Raw genomic sequence first — 20,337 nt, forward strand, 5'->3', positions numbered from 1 at the left:
ACGCATGTAATGGGAGAGAAACAGACCATGAGAGAAATTAGCTGTCTCACGCCCATTTGGCTTAAGTAGTGCACAAGGCCTTGACTTAGCCTTCTATAAAGGGGTGAATTTCACTTTAAGTGAGGAAGGGAGAAAACGGTTACCCAAACATACCTCTCTGCTCTCGATTACTAGCTCACTAACACAACGCAAGAACATGTTCTCTCCTTGGCTATCCTTCTCATTCCTGCAAAATACAAACAAAACAAAAGGAAAAAAAAATCTGTGTGTTTCATAGACCTTCTATGGTTATTACTGAAGTAATATAACTATGCTGCTGAATTTTAGATGCAGGGTCCTACCTGAGAAAGTAAAAATACTGCAGTGCTTCCCTTGGGTCCGTTGACTCAAATTTACGGGTGTAGAGCATCAAAAGGCGAACGAAATTAAGGCGTCTCATGCCGGGAGGGTCGCCGGCTTCATGACTTACTGGGATATTGGAAATAACATGGACCAAAACAAGATTTCTTAGCATCAGACATTTTGGCACCGTCATACATTAACCTAAAGATCAAAGCAGTGTTTCATCCAAGACATTCACTCACTTGCTAAATATCTAAACAGACCCCCACAGTTAACCCTTAGGGAATGCTGGCATGCTTCACTGTTGGTTCAAATAACGGCTTAGGATGGATATGTCCACCTGCAGTCTCTCCAGGGTTAAAGGCCAGGGCTTAATGGTAGCGGGAAGCATGCAGGACTTACACAGCTGTGCGCTCTGCCCAGAAGATTTCAGGAGCAGCTTTAACTCAAAGAGGACCAAAGCAATGTGAACAGCATGACAACGCAAGCGCTCCATCCGGAAGAGAAAAGCAATTGCAGCTTCAAACTGTGCTGTCAAGAACAATACTTGGAAGTAGAGAAGAGGCTGCTGATTCACTGCAAAATGTGATTCGCCTGAGGAAAGAAACATACCCGTGTGAGTGAAGAGGATTTTGCGACTGGGATCTGTGACAGTAGGTGCTTCCTGTCACAGTACATCACCATTGTTTACTCACTCCACGTGGAAATAAACACAAAAGACAAAACAGAATATCTAATCGTACATCTCTGGCTTATCTGTAATTGCCCCATTGCACGTATATCATGAAAGGTTGCAGCAGAACGATGTGTTCAGCAGAAGGGAACGCAGTTACTCATCCTGAAAGGGGTCCCTCTTCTCCCTCCTGACAAAGATGCCTCGATGGGGACAGATTCTCCACTGTCCTGAACCTTGTGTCAACATTCACCCCTGTGCAAAGCAAGTGCAAACCACCACCAAATCAGAATTCTCCACCCACTCACAGCACTGGTAGTGGTTTACACTCTCTCTGCACTCCCTGTACAAGGGTGTAATGACACATGTGCAGGGCAGTGGAGAATCAAGCCCTATATTTTTTCAGCAGTCAGAATGACCAGATGAATTTTGAATACAGGCATCTGGGGGAAGAACTGGACACTCTCACCTCATCGCTCGCCCACTCCCAAAACCTTCCAAAGTGGAAATGGCCACGATTTATACAGCCAAGCTCCTGCCCTATTCACTAGTTTGAGGCTTCAGTGAGTAACTTGGTATGGTAACCTACGGGCAGTAACTCAGGGGTTCAAGTGTTCAGACAGATGTTGGAAAGAAAGACATTCCTGCGACCGAGAGAGACTCCATTTTCTTCCTTTGATTCCAGCAACTGGCAGCTCTACTAGAAGAGTTTAGCAGATCCAGGAAGAGAGAAAACGATCTGTAATTAGGAACGACACAACACAAGGGACTCCGGCTCTGGACAGCGTATGGGTATTAATTACCTGGACTGTTGAAAAGGCAAATGAACCATTCAGCAGTTCTTATGAAATCTGCTCTTCCTCTCAGGGAGTAGCTGTATCTGAGGGCTCTCAGAGACTCAGAAGTAAGCTGAAGCGTCTAACTGGATTTTAGAGTTTACATAAGAAGTAGAAAGTGCTTTAAGCAGAGGCTGAACCCCAGCAGAAGAGTCAGTCCCACAAAAGCTCCCTTACCATAGTCTTCAAGCAGTTGTTTCTGGAATTGCGATAACGTTAACCTGTCCTGGGGGGAGCTGGTACCATCATCATCAAAACACACCTGGTTCAGCTAAACACAAAAAAGGAGAAACAGGGACCTTTAAGTAACTTTCTCCTGCATGATGGAGGCAATTGAGAAGTGCTCTTCCGGGAGCTGACCAATGGTCAGAAACCTAAGTTAAATCAATTGCTGGAGCATGAAGATATGAGAAAGAAGAATAGCAGAATTCCATCTCAACACACCTTAGGATTTCTTCACAGTTGTGCATGCAATCAAATGAAATCCATGGGGCACAAGCCACCGATAACCATGACAATCTTTTGCATTTACACAGCAAACTCGCTATTCTAATTCCTTGGCTTCCATATAGGAGGAGAAAATACCCAAATGACCAGTATTTACCCATATTCCCTCCGTGGAACCCCCAACACTGTAGAGAGATATTCACATTTTCTTCTTCTCTCAACTCCCAGGCCAACATTTCAGCCAAGATCCATCCAGGAAGGATGAACTGTAAAGGACCTCTTTGCAACAAGTTAGTTATGCTCCTTAATCAACTGAAGGGAACTGCTGTTGAGTGAGGAGAACCACTCTCTTCCCACAGAGGACAAGTAAGCTGCCTTCACACTAATGTCAGCTCTGGTGGCACAGGAAATGACAGACTGGAGTTGGGACAGGTTTCTGCCACCATTTTGCCACCATAACGGCCCTAAACCATGTCATTTTAATGCAGCAGAAAGACCTAAGATTGGAATGTACTGGGAGGTAGAATAACTCTGTGTAACAATGGAGGAAGAGCCACCCTTCCTCACCTTCCAACAGCTGTAAGTACATGGAGGTCAGATCCTCATCTAGTGAACCTCAGTGAAGATCGCTGAAGTCAATGGGCCAATCTGATTTACACCAGCTGAGGATGTGGCCTATTGAATCCTAGTACTGAAATCACACTTACCTTTAGCCAAAGATAATCTTCTGTTTTGTCAGCAACTTCACTCTGGTTATCAGCAATGTCACACCGGCCTATGATACAATAAACAGCTCTTTTGTACGGGTCTGTATTGTTCCTCAGAGCTCGTCTGTAATGGAGGCGAAGCTTGTTTTCAGTGGTAGGGGACAATCTAAAATATAAAATAAAAGAAGCCGATTATACAAGAAACCTCAGAACACCTACAAATTCCAACCTTTTCCCTGTTAGAACACTTTGAAACAGATAAACACATGCAGGGTACAGGTTCACAGGGACGAGTGAAATGCATGTAAATGTCTGATTGGGAAACACACATTGCAAGGCAATCCTTGCACTTACCACTTATGATTGCAGATAGATAGATAGATAGATAGATAGATAGATAGATAGATAGATAGATAGATAGATAGATAGATAAGCATTAGAGCTGCAGATTTGTCATGGTGAAAAATCATGGAGTGGTCAGGGTAACTTTAGTAAAAGTCACGGGTTTAGTGACTGCTCTGTGAGTTTTGATAAAAAATGCCCTGACAAACGAAATTCAACTATACCTCTTCAAAATCCTAGCACTTCAGTATTGCCCTCCTCCACCATGGCCACGCCGAGGGGACACTGCCCACCCGCAGCAGCACCCTTCACCTTGACTCTGAAGCCCTAATCCTGGCCTGCTAAGGGCCCAAGGAGGGGAGGGGGGGCACTGGAGAGTTAGCCCTCCCTCGCAGTCACCTTGGGCTGTGCCTGGCTTCCCATTCCGGGTGTTGTGACCTGGTGCACAAGGATACAACGCTGCTCAGGTTTGCCCCAGCCACCCTTCCATCATGACGGAGGGGCGGCCAGGCCAAATTTGAGGGAGTGCGCCAGGCCGCAGTGCCACTCACTCAGATTTAGCCCAGGCGCCTTCCACCTCTCCCAGCAGTTGTGACAGAGGGGTGGGCAGGGCCAAACCTGAGCGGCGCTGTGACCCCATACACCAGCTTGCAACACTCAGAGTGGGGAGGTAGGCCCAACGGGACACAGGAGCCGACTCTGTGGTGTGAGTGCGGGGTGAGCTCCATCTTCGACACCCCTCCACACAGGGCCAGTGGGACGACCCACACAGAGTATTCCCATGCAGAAGTTATGGTCAAACAGAGATATCACAGTATCTGTGACTTTTTTCACCACCATGGCAAACCTGAAGCCCTAGTAATGCTAATGTCATTTGCATAACATGTAAAATGCACTTTTCTCCCCCTCAAATTAGCTAACACACACACACACACACACATATATAAGATGAATGTAAAGACTTTTGAAAAAACACCAAAATGGAAAATTAGAGCGAGCAGTTTTAAGAATGCGTTTATACCGTGTTACGTGAGTATCAGCTATTTGGACCTGAGGCTACATCACCTCTCCCACTTAATTATCAGTCACACAGGTCAATAGGAATACTCAGGTGAGTAAACATTACTCAAGCAAGTAAGGATTTGTTGTATCAAGCTCTTTATGAGGGGCACTGTTTCATCTTTATTGTTAAATATTACCACAATGTGTTCTATGACGTGTTTTCCTTAGAGAAAAACCTAGAGTCAAACCAATAAAAATGAAATGCGCTCTCTTGTTTGTCAAGTCTGTAGCCAGAGCACATTTTTATAGCTGTAATAAAGTCAGACAAAATCAATTATAACATATAGTATTAAAATGTTTGTAATAGAAACAATGATAGATTCTTCGCCAAGGTTTCTGGAACAGTAATGCTATAATGTGCACTGTTTCAGATTTTATGAGAGTCAGACTAGTCTATGAATCCATTTACATTAGGCAAGAAACAAATATAAAACTTGACTAATGGCACTTGTAGCATTTTTCATATTTATTCTTTTAGACCTGGATCCTGCAAGAACGTATGCACTTGAGTAATTTTACACACACAACTAGTCCCACTGGGCTCAATGCATTTGCAGGACTGGGGCCTTCATTTGTCGTAATAATTCTGTCACAAGGGGGAGTGAGACACAGAGAGTATGTCTACACTGCAGTAAGAGACCCACGGCAGGCTTGGGTCAGCTAACTTGGGCTCATGGGGCTCGGGCTGTGGGGCTATAAAACGGTGGTGTAGACGTTCGGGCTCCAGCCCAACCCCGGAAGTCTACACTGCAATGAAACAGCCCTGCTGCCCGAGAACCATGAGCCCGAGTCGGCTGGCACGGGCTAGCTGCGGGTGTCTAGCTGCAGTGTCGACATATCCTAAGGGGCTCAAGTGCCAGCGGTGATGCTGACCTGTGCCTGGTTTCCCAGTGCCCTCAGCTCCCCAGGTCCTGTACAGCATACCAACACAGGGTCACTCTTACCAGCTCGTCTCTGCTCTCAGAGACCAGATTACGTCTCACAAATTCCAGCAGGACTGGCTCTAAGTCACCTGCACTCTGTGAAGTGATGGGGAAGGGGGGTATATGAGAGGGAGAACAGGCACAGGTCAGATCTGAGGCTTGAATCCCTTTACAAGGCCCGGTTCATCCTGTAAAAAAATACCAGTTTCCTTTACTGCATGGCTAATCATGTGAAAACAGTCACAGCAAAGAGTAAAATATAGGGGTTATGATAGATCAGATCTATGATAGATCAAGTTATGATCTATCAAGTCCAATATCCTACCCTGATCTAAAAAATGCATCATATATTAAAAAATTGAAGGTATAACTAGTAAATTAGTTTTGAAGTGTAAATTCCTGCATCTTTTCAAACTCTCTCTCTCTGTGGAGGTTTCTAGACTTCAAAGCCATGAACTAAAAATGTTAAAACTTCTTATGTGTAAATTAAATAGGCAACGCACACATTAGCCAGCCATTTTCACAAGACGAGACCTCAGGGTTTCATTTTCTTCCCAAAGCATTAACCTTACTCCACAGCGATTTTTCACCGCACATAGATTTTTCCCAGCTGACAATACCTTTTATCTTTACTGTGCATATACTCCTGGAACCAGGTTTTAAACTCCCCCAGCTGGTGCTGTGCCCGATTCACCACGTGCAAAGCGGCGATTAAATCTCCACAGCGCATGCAATAGTAAATCAACGCCCAAACAGGATGGCCTTCCACCTCCCCATCCTGGAAATAAAGGAAGACTTTTACAATAGAACAACAGCATGCACAATACTTTGATTTATTTTTCTTTATACGCGCCAACCACCTAGTTCATTTTGTTTCAGCAAAATACTCAAGTTCTCCCTTGTACTCAGTTCTCCCTTGACTTCAGGCAGAATTCCATTTGTGTAACAAAAATGCAGGATCAGGCCCACTTGATTTAAGTTCTGGGGAAGCTGTGTGTGTCTGTGGATATTAAAGAATATCCTGCTTTTAGTTCCCTCTCTCCCGCATTTTCCCCTCTGGGTGAGAACTCTCCAGTCATACTAGTAGCATCTATACATTTTTTTTCTGGGGACTTGCACTGACCACTTCACTTTGCTGGGAAAAAGCATAAACCAGCCAGGTCTGTGGCACCCAATCGCAAAAGTAGTGACATGCTTAGCTCCAATGGGACGAGCAGAAGAGGACGACTGGGCAGTCCGCTGTTAGCGCATGCCTGTGTGCACTCTCCAGGGCTGTGAAGGAAGTGACTCTTTATGCTTTCCAGCTGCATGATGTCACAGTGACAGAGGGAGTCAATGGGACGGGAACAGAGTCGGTAACTGTGTTCTGGATACACATCTACTCTCTTTGCTCACTATTTATTTTGGCACTTCTAGGCCTGGAACTGGCCAGGCCTCATCTATCTTCCAATAGGAAACAGAATTATTAGAGCTGTGTCAGTCCCAGGATATTAGAAAGACAAGGTGGGTGAGGTAATGTCTTATTGGACCAAGCTTGTCTCTCTCACCAACAGAAGTTGGTCCAACAAAAGCTATTACCTCACACACCGTCTCTCTCTCACAGGAAAGAGGTATTCAGAACCTTTCCACTGCACAATAGCTAGCCAGTAGGTACAGAACAGCAGGTTCAAATGCTCCATTGAACTGCTTTTTTGTACCTTTCTACAGAAGCACTCCGCAGCTAAGATCACCACATCCTTGAGCCCACGCTCAAGGTTAAGAGAACAGGCACAAAAGCGCCGAAGGGCTTGGTGATGGAAAGAATAAATATTTTTATTGACTATCATAAGTGATGTGCTAAGCTATTTGCTCATCCATATACCTATACATGATTTCATGCTGCTGGCAACCATCGCGAGTCTCTATCTGAGCTCCTACGAATCACCCACTAGCCACATTCTTTTACTTCTACTTGATTATTTGGAGCGCTGAGGTTCATTCTCCTCGCTCAGCAGGGGACCTGGCTGGGGAGAAGATACACCCAACTACGGATAGGGACAAAACAAAAACCCTAAAATGAATTCCAACTTCAAGCGGATACAAAGCTTTAGCGTACGGAAGCCGCAAATATAAGAAAGGGTTCACTTCGGACTAGTACTTCAATAGGAGGTAATTCTGTAAAGAGAGCCCCCTTTCCAATTATTGTCAGTTATTCGGATTTTATTTTAAAGGTGATCTCAGAAACTTGCCAGCTGCAGAAAACAAAGTTCCAGCTGCAAAAATTGAGGCTATTCTCTAGCAGAATAGGGAATTACATTTCCTGCTCGCCATTCAGGGGCTGATCCAAAGCCCAATTAAGTCAATGGAAGTTGTTACAAAGGGCTTTGGATTAGGCCACAAAGTATTAGTGATGCTGTTACTGGTGGGGAAAAAACATTAAACGTGGGTCTCAGCAGGTCAGCGAAGAATGAGCTGAATTTCAACTATTTTGTTTCCAATTGTCTGTATTTGCAAATCTTTCATCTGATTTTTGACAGGGTCTCAACCCAGCCTCCCTAGTTGCACCTACAATTTGGCAGTTCACGTAACTGTTGGCACAACTTTGCACTTACAGTTATGGGTGGGTGGAGTGGTTTGGGTTAGATTGCTGAATACTTGATTTCTGCCTGTACTTCAGGTTCAGTAGTTAGACATCTCAATAGCAGCAACTGTGCCAGCACAGCATTATGGGTGCAAAGTCGTGCCCAAAATTACTTGCACCTGCAATCTGTAGCAGCAAAAAGAAAACTGCTTTTTATGTGTTTAAATTTAGCCCTTTAAAACTACAGCTGTATGATTTTTCTATCTTAAACAGTTGGATATATTTGAATGCTCTTTTAAGAGAAAATTCTAACATGCATAATTCTAAGGCTTAAATATAGAAAATCACCATTTTGTAACTGTTTCTAAAGCAAGTCAAGTGATTTCCATCTACTATACTCCATTTTACCAATGAACTGTTACTGTTATTCAGGAGGGGGGAAAGAGAGCACTGCCTAATGCAATCTAAATAAAATAAAATCATCAGGGGGTTGCACTGGCATCTTGCCTACACTAGTGTGAAGAAGTGTGCAATAGCACTTTGGCTGTATCAGTAACGGTACTGCACATACCTGGAGACCGGGGACAGGTGCTGGGAGTTTGATATTAAGGAAACTGCAGACTAGTTGGTAGGTCCCAGGTACTCCACCCAATTGAGCCTGGTGTAAGTTTCCAAAGACTGTCACCAAAGTATAATTCTTGTAACTGTAAGAAAGCATTTTAATAAAGTAAAATACAAGCCCTGCAAAAGCCCATGACTTTTCCTGTTCAACAGAGCCCTCTATCTTTGAGTGAATTACTATGAAGTGCAAACACTATCGTGGGGGCAACACGATCCATGGAGTTATGTTCCTTAATGTAGATGTTTGTATGTGGAAATCATTTGAGAAATTGTATGTTTTGAAGTTCCCAGTGCACTACAGCTCAACTCTCATGCTAGCAAAAAATCAACATTTCCATCTAACGATGCTAACTAGCACAAAATAACATTTAAAATGCCATATACATGCTCTTGCCATCTCTGTGATGGAGAAATGATAAATAAGACCCTACTTGAATTACGGGATGCTCGTCAAATAATTGTGAGCTGCGGACAAGATGTGAAAAATTGTGGAAAAGTAATAATGGACCTTTGGAAATAATTTGGAAAAGCCAGAGAAAACCTATTTGTTTAAGAGATATTTGCTGGAACTACCATATGTCCAGATTTTCCCGAACATGTCTGGCTTTTTGGGCCTCAAATCCCCGTCCGGGAGGAAATCCCAAAAAGCCGGACGTGCCTGGGAAAATAGGGAGGGAGGGGTCGTGGTGCTCGGCCGGGGGCCAGAGCCGCTGGGGCCGGCGGCCCGAGCTGCTGGGGCCGGGGCCGCTGGGGCCAGCGATGCTCGGCCGGGGTCGGCAGTGCTCTGCTAATTTTTTTTGATAAGCAGACATTTTGCTGCAACTATATTACAGTCACTAATGCGTGGAACTGACAGCCGGAGCCCCGCCATTGTCAGCTCGGATAAATGGTGTTCTAGTGGACTAATGGAGAAAAAAAGAGAGTGTTGCAAACCGCAAAATATATGCAAAATTGTGGAGTGTGCAAAGCAAGCTAATTAAAATCAAAACTGCGATGGAAGCCTAACATTGTGGGATCTGCAATTTCCACAATACTGCGAATTAAATAGGGCCTTAATGATAAACTTCAGAGACATTGACTTACCATAAGGGAACCACAGGGGAAAAAGAGAATTTAGATGCAAAGTCTCTACACACAGAAAGTGGATTTGAAAACACCTTCTACAGGAAGCAGTGAAAGTAATTCACCGAGGCAAGCTAATAAAAAACTCCCCATGTACTGAAACTACAGGGAACGGGCCGGAATAGGAGTTAAAAAACTGTAGCAACACTGTATGGATGGCTGGGACAGACAAGCTCCTGCTTTTTCCTTCAGCCAATAATGAACTAATGAAATTCAACAGCCTTCTAGCTAGTGTGCAAGCTACAGAAAACCAGGCTAGAAGACGAATACGTGAGACTGAAATGCATGTGTGAAAAGCTATGTTAAATTTAGTAAAGTATCAGAGTGGCACCTCGTAGGAACTCTAGAGTTATGGTTGAGTTAAGTATGTGTTCCTCAGGGTTTAAGACCACAGATGTCTGCTGTAAATGACCTGACACAAGGCCAGCTGTGAGTGACTTCAATTTACCGAAGGCATACCTGAAGGGGTGGTGGGGCATGATGACTCCAGCAGGGAAAGTTCACTCTCATAAGGGTCTGCTTTGCCAGTAGGCTAATTCATGGCAAATAAAAATTAATGCTGCAAAGCATGTTAGTTGGGCTTTAAAAATAGTAAGCCTGAAGGGCCTCATTTCAAAAACAGTGCGAGAAAAAAAGTGTGTATGCAACTGCATGCCTGCTTTATGCTTGCAGTTAATGTGGCTGTGATCATTTACCAAGCTGGATACTCAGCGAATTGGGTTAAGACCCGAATTGGCCTGTTGTGCATTGCTAATGCTGAAGAATTTGCAGCAGAGGATTCTTCTGATGTGTCCATTCATCTGGAAACAGATGGGCATGCTGCCATGAAGCCCATGAGTGATAATGAGCGACAGCGTACTGATGAGGCCTGGCAACCAACTGTTCGTGGTCAGAAGGAGGCTATGATGGGAGGGGAAAACACCTCATCCCAACGTACTGTATCAGGCCCCAGTGCCTCAGCAACCCCGACACAAAACTGGAGTAGGTTATATCTATTGTTTGCTCTCTACGATCATACTTTCCAGCTAATGTCATGATGGCAGCTGTTGGAAGGAAGGACACTCTCATAGTCAACTCTGTGATTACACATGCAATGAACAGTTCAGCTTTTGTAATGCTCAACACACAGTCAGTGGAATCTTGCATTGAATCCTAACTTTGTGGGCACTCTACCTGTTGCTGCAGTTGTTCTATGCACGTAACTGTGCACACACCTTGTTCAAGTTCTGACAGTTTGTGCTATTTGCTGGGACTGATGATCTGTGTCTGGCCTAAATTCCATCAGACTCTCTGTGGCTCTCTTCCCTACAAGCAAACTGACAAAACGCTGGCTATTGATTTACCGGTGTTTTCACGCCGTAACTTGGAGAGGCAGGTGGGAAAACAACAGGCTTCATAATCATTAGGAACAAACGCATTAATGGGTTTGTTCATGGCAAACTTAAATTTTGCAGGACTTCTACTGCAAACACACACACACACACACACACACACACACACACACACACACACACACGAAAACAGGTCACGTCTAGCTCCTTTTGCAGTCTCACAAGCACGGAGTTATGAAAGCATTCCCTCCCTCGCCCCTTTCCATATGTTTCAGCTGCAGTGTCCTGCAATTTCACACCAAAAAAATAAAAAATGTTCAGGGTCACTGCATGAAAAGGAAGGAGAATTGCATTTACACAAACTTTTCAGCAAAGCATCACCACTTTCACCCAGCTCTAGTTTCTAGTATCTCCATGTCATTAGCATCCCGAAGGGAATGAAGAAGAGGGAGACTTTTTTTTTAAGGCGGGGATAATTTATCTATTTCAATTAGTTGTATTATGTCCAGCGCCTGTTTGCCACTGTGACGAGTACATAAAGAGTGACAGGAAAGGAATAATAAAGAGTGGTTATGTCTTCAAAACAGTCTCCCAATGGACTCAAGAATTTTTTCAAAACTGGAATCGTTCTCTATCCCAGTGGCTGCTCTCAGCCCTGCAGAGCAGCAGCATGATGGGGAACAGGCATTTCTGAAGACAGAATTAGGTTGTTCTGTCTTATTCACTAACCTTCAGTGTGTGCATGTATCTATTTAGAGAATACCAGTGGAGTCACAGGAAAGTTGTTGCTGTATGTAATTACTTAGGATCTCTCAAGGATGCTTTTCTCCATTATGTTTGCCTTACCTTTGTTCTAGGTAACGCAGAGCCTGCCTTACAAACTCCATGCGCACCTCCATGTTGGTCCGGACTTTCAACGCATCGCTTGCAGGAACCAGCAATACCTCTGTCATTAGTTTAACCATGGCCCACATATCCGAGATATTCTAGAAATGAACCCGTTCATACAACAGTGATTATTACAGCCATTAGAGATTTACCTAGTCTGAGCAGTATGAGAGTTTACATAAAAAAGGATAAGTTACAGCTAGTCAAGACTTATAACAAAGACATTAGAAGCACACATCAGGGTAAGCCATCTGTCTGCCTGACAGAATGAGTCCAGGTGACAGGACGCATGCCAGAATTAGGCTGATAATGATGTTCCCAACCTCCTCTGCATCTACCCCCTTTAAAGGAGCATTTGCCTGCAAAGATTTTGCCTGACTGTGGTCCACAGATGACTGACTATGGCTTTCAGAGAGCTGGTTGGGGACTTGGTGATGGTTCTGCTTCCTTGTTTCCAGTCATTATATCACTCTAAAACAAATACTTTCCTAGCCATAGTTTCCGGATAAACACTTGCTGTAGTTGCCCTGTGAAGTTATGGAATCACAAACAGGAGGGGATGTATCCACAAGACTCTCTCTGTTCAGATGTGGTCCACATTATGAAAAATGCGGAGACCCTGAGGCCTAGCTCTACATGCTCGTGTGGATTAAGTTATCAATACGCACAGGTAAAATAGTAAGACACATGGGATGAAATCCTGACCATACTGAAATCAATGGGAGTTTTGCCATCGACTCCAATGAGGTCGGAATTTCATCCACGATACTTCAATGTGACAAGAGCACTGAAACTCATTGAGTTGTCTCTGTTAAAATGAATACAGAATTGCTCAAAGCCCTCAGCGTCTGTTAGATCTCAATTACAGGTGTACATTCAAAGTCATTTAGGTTTGTTAGATGGCCAAGAAATTTTGGACACCTGGTTTGGCAACCTCCAAACTGGCTTTACTTTCTAGTATTAGTCATTTCCCTGTCCTCTTCCCACAGCTCTCCATAGTCTGTGCATTTGTTTTGGAGGAAAGCGGGGGAGTGTTATAAGTACAGTAGACACTATCACTTGTACTGATCTAGAACTTCCTTTCTTCCCCCAAGCGTGAGTCATATACGCATTCAATCTCTCTCCTTACAACCCTTCTGCTTTAAGCCTACACCCACCTCATCGAGAACAGTTGTGTGAAGGACACTGATGTACGGATAACAACATTAAAAAAGTCTTTTCACCTTTTTTTACCCTTCTTGATAAAAGCCCCTCCCTGTTATTCTTTCATCTGAAAGCTCTCCGAGCGAGACTCTGCTTTTCCATTGCAATGGAGTCATTCCTGACTTACACCAATGTAATTGAGCGCAGAATCAGGCTCTTTCATCACCTGCAAGATGTCTAGCCAACTGGTAATTTCTTCAAGGATTTTTTTTTAAAAGGATAACTTACATGAAAATAAAATAATGCACAAGTACAGAAAAAGAATACAAAAGCGCTGCAATACTCAGTAAAAGGTTAGCACTGCTAAATTATACAATGAAGATCTCTGGCTCCGGTACTATGTCCAGCTGTGCATTGGGAACGTGCCGAGCACAATGCATCCCTGGTGCTTATGGGAACTCTGAGGTGTTACTGTAAAATGAAATATTGTGGAGGGAAAAGAAGAAAAGCAAAAACAGCAGCAAGTCCAAAAGCCGTGTTATTTTGCAATAGCACCTTTAGAGACGGCCACGGGCCAGCAAGAAGGTGAAGGGGTTTCCCAGATAGGTGGCACAATCTGGAACAAAGCTGAGACTTGATGAATTAAAGTTCACAGCACAATATATTTCAAGGAGTCTGCTATCCTAGCAATCCAGCTGAAGGAGTGAAATAGGAAAAGGAGATTTAATGTTGATTTAAAGCCACTGCGAGGCTATTTAGTCGGTGCTTGGGTTTAAACACGAGCCAGAATTATTATTGGGGACCAACCTACATTTTCCATAATCCAGATCTGAAGCTTAGTCCTTTCATTCAGAAAGGCTTTGAAAGCACATGTAAACAATGGCACATGTGGATATCAGGGGGTCCTGTTTTTAAAGCAAGACACAACAGGATCCATTTAAAGTGAAATACTTGTTTCTAAGGATCACAATGCAATGAAACGGCAATTTTTTCTACCTCACTGTAAATAGAATTTCAGTCCCTGAGTTTACCACATGGGCCCTGCTGAAAGAAGATTGCATTCCTGGCTCGTTATTTTCTGTAGAGCAATGCAATTTTTTCTTGTGATATCAGTACATTTTTGTAATTATCAGCAGGCTGCTAACCACAGCTGAAAGCAGATTAAGTACATCTCCCTATGTTAACTTATTGGCATTACCTTATCATCCTGTTCAGCAACAGCAACACAAAAGTCTACCAGGTTAGGCTGCAGATGTCCGTTCACTATCTTCTCATTATAAATATAAATCTGAAATGTATCAAAAGTGAGCAATTTTCACAATGCATATGATTCTTTCCTCCACCCTGCTACAGCAGCAGAATGTGAAACAGGCTTCAAGACTGGATGGCCTTCAGGGTCTCTAGCCAGTTTTCTTCCCACATCAGCTGCCTTCTATCCGGGACAGAAAGGGAGGGATGGGCAGCAACATGAAATGCACCTCCACAAAACTACCACAGCCCCAGAGCTGCCTGAATGTCAGGAACGATACAGTTATTCAGTTGTTCTGCATGGCAGAGCTTTGCACTGGTTGCTATGTTAGACTAATTGCAACGTAGGAGGGAAAAGTGCTGGCAGATATATGACTGCCAGAGTGACATTTCACTGTATACCACTCTCATTTCTGTTGAAGAGACAGGAACAGAATTCTGGAAACCGTAATATTAAGTCCCTTAGTGGTAGCAGTGTTTATAAAACCCTGACCCAGAGCAACCGTTACAGCAGAAAACTTGTTAAATAAAGCTGTGTTGCAAGAGAAAAAGTATTCCTTTCATTACCATCCTAGAGCCTTAAAATTCCTCCAGTCCTGCAAGAGATTATCTGCCCTGCAGAGTGAATTCCACTGAACATTGACCAAGCTGCTCTAACATTGCCCTCTCTTCGAGGAATTTTTAAGGATTGAGGACTGTAATTGACGTATAGAGAAATGTATGCATTGAACAGATCAATTTTCCATTACAGTTCAGTTATTTGTGTATTAGAAGTTAGGTGAAGATTTTCAAAAATTGCTCCTAAACCCTCATTTGGGCACATCCATTTTCAGAGATGACTTCAGCCCACTTTTTCAGGTGCCTGAATAAGGATTTAGGAGCCTAATGCCCATTTTTAAAAATCTTGATCTTATTTTAGCTACTACTTTGCAACATTTTCCTTCATTCCCAGTCCAGAAACCTTCCCTTCCAGGTAAAAGGGCTAATTAGAGCTCCCTCTGAAAACCTTCTAGGCAGTTACCTGGAAGGGAGTGTTGGAGACTGACAAAAGGCTCCCCCCCACTCTCCACAGCTGGATAGACTATTGTCTCCTCTGTGTTCCTAGCAGAGATGAAAGGAACTGCCCTCATGATGGTAATGCATTCCTCTACCACTACAGCAGTGGGCTAGGCCTCTGAACTATTCCATTACCAGGCAGTCAATTAAACTGGACTTCACTGTGCTCCTGTGAATGGTTCTGGGCTGCTGCATGGAACAATTATTTTATCCCGTATTAAAAAGAACTTCACTGTAGTTTTATTAAATAGCTACTGACACCATATGGAGACAGTTTGTAACAATAATCTGATTTTTAGAGGTGCTGAGCACCCTAAACTTCCACTGAAATCCATAGCAGCTGAAGGTGCTAGTACCTTTAAAATTCAGGTCCTCGGTTTTTGCAGTCCTCGGTTCTTATTTACTGAATTTAGAAGTATTCCTATATTCATGGGCTATTAGAGTAAACCAAGTCTATTCCAGAAAAATGAGGAATGATCTTCCTGTAACCTAAAAACATGGCTCGAACCATATTGTATGGGGGCTTTAGCACCATAGTTCTACAGCGTAGATGGGAACCAACTAATTAATTATGGATTAACAAATAGAACAGAATCAGAACTGATGCTAAGTGAACAGAGGTATTTTGGCCCCAATCTTAAAAAACAAGTTGATCAATGTGTAACTAATTCTGTACACAGTTACCATGAGTGCATACAGAAATGAAAAACAGATGTGTAACTAACCATCTGTCTGCACAAATATCTGATTTATGCATGTAAACCTGGTAATTCAGTGCAAGGAACTGGGCGCACAGTTTTGCGTGTGCAATTCTGAAAATCAAGTATCTGTCTTTTATTTTTCTTCCAACATTACTGGTAATCAGAACCTTAGTCTTTGAATAAAAAAGGAAATTAATTGCTTATGATTATGAATAGATTGAATATCTTCTCCTGAAATCTTTCAGATCAATTCCAATGCGGCCTTCTAATTCAGCCCTGGTGTTCTGCAGTTCCTCATAAGTGACCAGTTAAAACTGGATATAAAACTTGACAACTGCCATAATTAATATTTGAATCTCTTTCCCCACCGCCACATCCCCAATCACAAAGGGTGCCTTAGAAATCTGAAAAACTACAAGAATGTAGAGTGTTGGTTTGAATACTTTTACATTTTAAAATGAGTTTGGAAAGTCGCACATAAAAAGGATAAAAAAGTTTCCATTTACTATATAACCATGAATGATCTGGATAATTACACATGGTATCAGCATCACCTTTAGATGCAAAATTGTGCAGTAGAGAGAGAAGCACATTTCTGAGGAAAAAGTCAGGCTAAGTTTCTTGTCTTTTCTTGACTGCATTTTAATCCCAGCCAGGTGCTGTCATCCCTGTCCTGATGTACCTCTTTTCACTCACTAAGGGCTTCTCCCATTTTGTTCTCCCATGTCTGTCATGGCTAAGACACATTGGCAATGATTTGTTATCCCCTTTCAGCATACTCACTTGTCGGGCATAGGCCATCTCCACGCTATCCAAAGAGCTGCGACCTGGAGGACCCAACTCACTGATGCAACTGGGCTGTTGAACAAGAAACAGTAGTGATTAAGGAGTCTGTTGTTCAAATATAGCAGCTCCTTAGCATGCATTTTTAGTTCAGCCTCTTTGTGATGCACCACACCAAACAGGTCAAACCACTCCAATGTGTTTGTTTCTACCTCTTACCTATTCACAAGACAGCAAATGCGAAACTGCTTGTGGCCAGACATGCTCAAGAGGCAAAACATAGCAACCTATTGCTGAACTCTTCACATGTAGAAATCCACACTCAATGTCACTGAACTACTCTATTGTAAGCTTAGTACCATGTAAACTTGATGCTAAATGTATAAAAGAGCAGAAGCCTTCCTGACCCAGCACACAAACCAACCATTCACTTTTTCGGATTAGGAAGGAACCCCCTCAGAAGGCATTTTATAATTATTTCTCTGCTTATGGTTACTGAAATATTGTTTATTACAATGCTGCATACCTTCCTGTGAAGCATTTGATATTGGCTTTGGTCAGAGACAAGACATTGAACTTGAAGGACCATTGGCTCCATCCTATGTGGCAATTCTTATGTTCCTATTTTGCCCCACTGAAATGTATTGAGACTCACAAAGGAATAAGAACATTACACTACCTACCAAAGTTGGCCCTCCATTGCTGGCAACCTTAGCAGAGAGAGGTCAGTGAGTGATTGGACCTGGAGAATAAACCATTTTCTCATCCAGAAAGGTGACCCAGGCTTGAGACATATTGGCTTGATACTGGGGGATAGCTCACCACAACTTCTCTGTGTTAAGATTCTGTTCTTCTCTTAAAGGTGGAATAAACTAAATCCATGCTACTGTAGTGCGATAAGGCTGCATTGTCAAATGGCCATCACAAATTGCGGGCCCGTTTGTCTGTACAGCCATGGCTAAATGTGAATGCTCAATGCTATTGGAAAGAGGCTATTTCCAATGGAACATACTTGATCAAGACAGAGCAGGTGTTTGGATTTTACCAACCAAAATACAATTCCCTCCAATTCAAGCTATGTTTGTTAACATCTCCTCCTGTGTTTTGGTAGGAGGAGTCATTTTTTTAATGCCAGTTATCCTTTGCACAGTATTCCCTTATAGATAATTATATTAAGTTATGTATTTATAAAGCAAAACACATGTCCACCTATATGGCCTCTAAATTGGAATTAGTTACTTATTCTGATAAAAAGCATGTGGGGTTGGATAGTTTTTAAAATAAGCATTTTAATGTTAAAGCCAGTTATGGCTGGCTGGACCCCAGCCATTATCTATTGGGCTTCACTTTATCAATATTGTCAAAGGTCTTATTTTCCCTATTTGTAACCTATCCAGAGTGTTAATACTCTTGTGTGTAGATCAGATCACCTAAAGACATTGCTTAATGACATGTCATATCCATTATTGGAAAGGCTCAGTTTGCCATGCCTGCCTGTCTAAGCAAGTCTTTATCTTTAAACAGTCTTTGTTTGAACAGTCAGCTCCAGGATGGGTTTTCTTTTCACTTCTCGTTTAGTCCAGTCAAGCCATCTTCAGATCTGTTGAAATTCGTTGTGCTTTGGCAGCACTTACTGCGATTAATTGCAATAGAATATCCACCTTCCATTAAATAACACTTTTATTCAGCATCTGAAACTCGAGAGAGTGTCTCATTTTTGCTGCGTTCACAAGGGGTCTCTATTTAACTCTCACCTCATAAATTGGACATTGTTCTATTTTTTTACTGTATTTCCTACATTTGTTTAAAATCAATATTTCACACCAAAAAATCATAAGACTTAAAAAGACAGTATTAAAATCACACTGCCAAGTTTATTACCTACTACTATTAAAGTAGTGTCAAACAGATACTTGAAAATATTTTTTTAAAACCTTTCCCTCCCAATTTTGTCCCTTTGTATTTGACAAAATACTGATTTCCCACTCTGATTTTAACAAGGATTTATGTTACCATGGCTTTTTTGGTTTACTTCCCAGTGTGTTTGTGCTGGAATCATTTATTATGTCAGCAGCGACTTGGAAATGAGGTTTAGCTGATTGACTGATTGGTTTTGATTTCTCTGGCACCTAGCCAAAACTCTAGGCACCACTTTTCACCTATGGGCAGGATATTCCATAATTACCGCTTAAGGTTTTCTTGCATCTTCCTCTGAAGCATCTGGTATAGCCACTGGTATTGCCACATTGGATTAGACGAATTCTGCCATGGTCCAGTATGGCAGTACCTATGTCCTTAAATGGCCTGGGTTCTGCACCTCAGAGACTCTCTCTGTGTGTGTGTTAATGCCACGGCTGCTGTCAGTGGAGATTTTTAAACTGGACGCCTCTGGGTATAGCCGAGAGGGAACGGTTGGCAAGATGTTCTTTACACGGGCTCCTTGTGTCCCCAACTTTAATCTAAAATGGCCCAAATCTATTGACCTTCCAGGCACACGGCAATGGCTACTTGCAGGAGCCTTGTGGAATGACTGGGGTATATTTTTCTGGGGTATATTTTATATATATTGACTTGAGGGCTGGTTAAGTTGATATAATTTTTGTTGAGTTCCGGCTCTGTTACATTGCTGGGTATATTGTCCTGCATGGATTGTGACCATAAATTGGGAAGAGTTTAAGAGCTTTGGACAGGTGCATCCTTGCACTTAAATCGGAATAACTAAATACAAGTATAGCAAAGGGAGAGAAGCTGTCTCTTAGCTAATAGGGTCCCAGAACCAGGAATTCCACCCAGAAACTTATCAGAAGCTCAGAACATTGGTGTTTTGCAACCCCTTGGCTCAAACAAAATTGAGCCAAATTTGGACCATCATTTTTAGCTGCATTATGCAGAATAGTAGATATGGATTTATTTGCTGTTTTCATTTCTTGGCAACAGTGCAGTGAAGAACTATTTAAAATATGGAGATATTTGAAAAATATGAAAATATGAAAAACATGCCCACGAGATTATAAATAATTAAAGACTGGTGAATTTAAGTACTAAGATTAATAATTTCCCCAAACTAAAAAAACATGTTTAAAAAACACATTGTATACCAATAAACTCACATTTTAAAAATCTTTAAGAGTCATTCCTAGTGGATCCCAATACTTAGAAGTGTTTCTATGCTTCTTTCAGTGCCAAATCAGCTGATACATATTCCTCTAAACCCACCTAAATAACGACAAAAGCTTTGTTCTGAAGAACAAAGAAGCTGTTAAAGCAGGTTTCCTGGGAAACAGAGGTGAAGGCAGAAATGGTGCTTTGCAGTCTCTCCCTCTGCTGTGCCAGATAAATTGCAGAACTATTTAAAGAAATGCTAAATTATGGACTCCATCATTATTCACTGATGAGATCTCAACTGCTAACACAAGCTGGGGGTGGGTGGGTTCGTTGTGACTTAATGTCACTTTTCAGTCAATGCCTGAATGCCACAAATATAAAGATTGAGGCTTTCATCTCTGAATCTGATTTCTTTCTCCTCCACTATCATTTTGCAGCACTGAACAT

At 42.4% G+C, this 20,337-nt stretch overlaps 1 protein-coding gene across 8 annotated transcripts in view; it reads right to left on the reverse strand.

The window, feature by feature from the left end:
• Nucleotides 1–20,337, reverse strand: part of NUP93 (nucleoporin 93) — a 137,833-nt gene that overhangs the window by 13,794 nt on the left and 103,702 nt on the right. For all 8 annotated transcript variants that reach the window (XM_065566957.1, XM_065566959.1, XM_065566960.1 and 5 more), the window contains 10 exons: nt 16,786–16,860; nt 14,196–14,285; nt 11,813–11,952; nt 8,464–8,596; nt 5,953–6,110; nt 3,006–3,171; nt 2,029–2,122; nt 745–936; nt 342–468; nt 154–226 (listed from right to left, as the gene is read on the reverse strand). In XM_065566957.1, coding sequence (XP_065423029.1) covers nt 154–226; nt 342–468; nt 745–936; nt 2,029–2,122; nt 3,006–3,171; nt 5,953–6,110; nt 8,464–8,596; nt 11,813–11,952; nt 14,196–14,285; nt 16,786–16,860 — 1,248 coding nt within the window. The remainder of the gene's footprint in view (nt 1–153; nt 227–341; nt 469–744; nt 937–2,028; nt 2,123–3,005; nt 3,172–5,952; nt 6,111–8,463; nt 8,597–11,812; nt 11,953–14,195; nt 14,286–16,785; nt 16,861–20,337) is intronic.

This window comes from Chrysemys picta, chromosome 14 (assembly GCF_011386835.1).
Source record: "Chrysemys picta bellii isolate R12L10 chromosome 14, ASM1138683v2, whole genome shotgun sequence".
NCBI classification, from domain to species: Eukaryota; Metazoa; Chordata; order Testudines; family Emydidae; genus Chrysemys; species Chrysemys picta.